This window comes from Pelodiscus sinensis, chromosome 17 (genome assembly GCF_052426305.1).
Source record: "Pelodiscus sinensis isolate ZL-2025 chromosome 17, ASM5242630v1, whole genome shotgun sequence".
Taxonomy (NCBI): Eukaryota; Metazoa; Chordata; order Testudines; family Trionychidae; genus Pelodiscus; species Pelodiscus sinensis.
Window position 1 is genome coordinate 33,341,564 of NC_143068.1, and position 3,344 is coordinate 33,344,907.

Below are 3,344 nucleotides of genomic sequence, written 5' to 3' on the forward strand. Positions count from 1 at the left end.
GTGGCGCCCGCCATGTGGGACTCTCCTCCCCCCCCAGTGACGGGACACATGACCCCTCCCCCGGCACACCCCAGCGCCAGGCATGGCAGTCCGCGGACTTTCTCGCCGGCTGGTCTCTCTCGTGGTTCCGTGCGCCCGGCCTGTCTCGGCTCCGGGCTGGGCTCGGCCGCTCCGCTCTGCGCCGCCCCGCCCCGCACGCCTGGCCTCCCCAGCCCGCAGGTAGGTGCCCTCATTGGCTCGCTCAGCCCGGCCCCATTGGCTGGCGGGCCCGGGGGGATGTCTCCCGCGCTGTCCGCAGGGAGCCCGGAGCAGCCCGCGGGCTCCATCGCCTCGGCCAGGCGGCTGCGGCCCTGTCCAGCCAGGTAGGTGCCCCCGCGTCCCCTCCCCGCAGGCGGCTGCTCGGCCGCTGGTCTCCGGGGCCCCTTGTCTGGCCAGGAGAAGGATCTGCCGGGCGGCGCCTTTGTTTACCGGCCCCGACCCCGGGCTGGCGTAGCCCCCTGCGATCCGGCTCCCCAGAGCCAGCTGGGGGGCGCCCCCGGGGACCGAGCAGCGGCCAGGGGCGGCGGCTGCTTTGCAGCAGGTGTCTCTGGCGGGCCTGGAGGGAGGAGGCCGGGGCTGAGCTGGGCGGGAGACACTGCGGGACTCCACTCGCCGGGCTGGGCGCGCAGCCCCGCCGGCCACGCCTCGCCGGCCTGACCTCCGGAGGGCGCAGCCCGTGGGGCAGGGCCTCCCCCCGCACCCATGCTGTGCCGCAGAGCCGAGCTCCGGGACCGACCCCCGCCCGTCCCCGCGCAGCCAGCCCGCAGCGCGCGTCCGGGGCAGGTCCGAGAATAACAAGTGAGTGGGGGAGGGGGAGAGGTATTGCCGGCACCTGCCCGTGCGCCCCGCAGCCCCCCCGCGTGCGCCCCGCAGCCCTCCCCCCCCCGCGTGCGCCCCGCAGCCCCCCCCCCCGCGTGCGCCCCGCAGCCCCCCCCCCCGCGTGCGCCCTGCAGACCGTGCGCCCCGCAATCCCCGCGTGCGCCCCGGGCGGCCCTGGCGCGGGGCTGCGGGGGCGCTGGCTGCCCGGGGCTCGCCCGCTCTCGTGTCTCCGCAGGCCCGGCGAGCGCCCGGCCCATGGCGCTGGAGCTGAGGAGCCCGAGGAGCGGCTCAGCACCGCGGACAGCGCCCGCCGGCCTGGACAACGCCTCCTACCAGGCGCCGGAGGAGGAGGAGGAGGAGACCCGGTTCCGCGGCGCGGCGGAGGCGGGGAGCCCCGGCCGGGCCCGGGCGCAGCGCGCTGAGCTCTCGCCCCGCTCGGAGGACGCGCCCCCGCCGGAGCCCGCCGGCCCCTCGGTGGACTACGGCTTCGTGTCCGCCCTGCTGCTGCTGGGCAGCGGGATCCTGCTGGTGGGGCTCGCCTACGCCATCCCCCGGGCGCCGCGCGTGGACCCCGCCGCCCTGCCGGCCCGCGAGATGGAGCGGCTGGAGCTCTACTACGCCCGCCTGGGCACGCGCCTGGACCGGTGCATCATCGCGGGGCTGGGGCTGCTGACCGTGGGGGGGCTGCTGCTCTCCGGCCTGCTCATGGCCTCCATCTGCAAGGGGGAGCTGCACCGCGGGCGGAGCTTCCCCGGCGCCAGGGGGCCCAGGAAAACCTACGGCTCCGTCAGCCTGAGGCTCAGGCAGCTGGGCGGCGACGGGGGACAGGCCTTGGTGGAGAATGAAGCCGCCCAGGTGACCACCAGCCAGGGGTCTTAGACCCCCGCTCACCCTGCCCCTGCCTGGGGCCTGCCTGGTGAACACACCCCGAAAACGGGGGTGGGGGGTTGACTGTCGAGCAAGGAGGTTTTCACAGTCACTCCAAGCCCCAGAGCCGAGCAGGGCTATTGGAATTTCACCTGCTGCAAGAAAGCAAGAACAAGACACTGAACATGCAGCTCACACTCCCACCCCACTACTGAACAAGGCCAGCAGCCTTTGGGGAACCAAATGTGGCTTTTTCTAAGAGCATGAGGGGAGGGAGTTGCTTCCCTGCCATCAGAATGAGGGAAAAGGGCAAGATTTCGGGGAGTTTTTGGTGCCAGGGGTTCCAGTGGTAGCTCGCGGTAATAAGCATAGCCAAAGTCACATATCAGCGGCCCTCTGGTGAGCTAGGTATGGGCCACAAAGCACAGGGAGAGCCCCAGTTTTGTTTTTTAGGTCGGGTGTGATTTTCAGCTGTACACAACTTTTTAGCAATAGTGAATTGGAACACTTGTGTGGCAGCTTTCACTGTTCCTAACTGTAAGGGCGGAATATGTGGATAACATGCGACCGTTTTCACAAGTTATGTGGATATAAAAGACTTCTCCAGTCCTTCACCATGGCCTCCTGACTGCACAACGGGGGAATAGAAAACACACAATCTTCACTCCACCTGAGAGTCACACCAGCAAATCCACAGCCCTCGAAGCCTTTTTAAAACCTTCTGCTTTGCCCAGAAGATGAGAAATCAGAAAACCAACTTGCATTGTAAACAATTTCCTGATTTTCATTTTAAATGAACCATTTCTCCCCATTCAGATATTTGAGGCCGATCATTTATGCTGGCCCCAGAACAGAGGGCCTGCAGTTAGAAGACGAAGTAACATCTTGGCAATAAAACCTGAAATATAAGTAAAGCAAAATATTCTGCATAGAGAGAGAAAAAAATAGCGTAAGCAGGAAGTCTAAAAGTGGGAATAATTCTTTGACAGGAAAATAATCTAAGCAAAAGGTGACATTTGCAGTGTACCGCAGTGCATATATCCTGTGTAATAGTATATAAATAAATATATACTATTAATGGCTTCATTCAAATGTGCCCAGGCACACACAAATATATATTTAAATATCCAAACACAAAATGTCTACCAGCAAAACAGTCATTTTGCCTGCAAAAGAATTGCTCATGTGATATTTTATTTCAATGCTTTCAAAGGTTACCCCTAAAATAACTATTAAAGTTTATCCATTGAGGGGGAGTAGTCGATACGCCAGCTGGTGGGGGGTTTTTCTGGCAGTTTGCGGTGGGGTCTTCCTAAAGAGACAGAATTAAATTATGGTTTCTAGTACCTTAGATAAACTCCATTGAAGTACCACATTCTTTAATAGTTCCTAGAAACTGTGATCTTTGTGGAGTTAATTACATCTCAGATGCCATGTTCTGTAACTCTTCATTGAGCATTGAGAAGCCCTGGTGAAATCCTGTTACACCTGATCCAACCCCTCCTGAAAATCAAAGGGAGTCTTTGTGTTATCTTCACTGGGCTTGAGGTCACACTCTTGCACCTGGAAATCAATGGGAACCGGCACTGCAGTCCTTACTGGTGCCTCTTACCCCAAAC

At 61.5% G+C, this 3,344-nt stretch overlaps 1 protein-coding gene across 1 annotated transcript; it reads left to right on the forward strand.

Moving 5' to 3' along the window:
- The first annotated feature begins 1,093 nt into the window (after nucleotides 1-1,093).
- Nucleotides 1,094-2,908, forward strand: TMEM74B (transmembrane protein 74B). The gene has a single exon (XM_075900771.2). The coding sequence runs from the start codon at nucleotides 1,114-1,116 to the stop codon at nucleotides 1,735-1,737; it is 624 nt and encodes a 207-aa protein (XP_075756886.1). The 5' UTR covers nucleotides 1,094-1,113; the 3' UTR covers nucleotides 1,738-2,908.
- The last annotated feature ends 436 nt before the right edge of the window (nucleotides 2,909-3,344 follow it).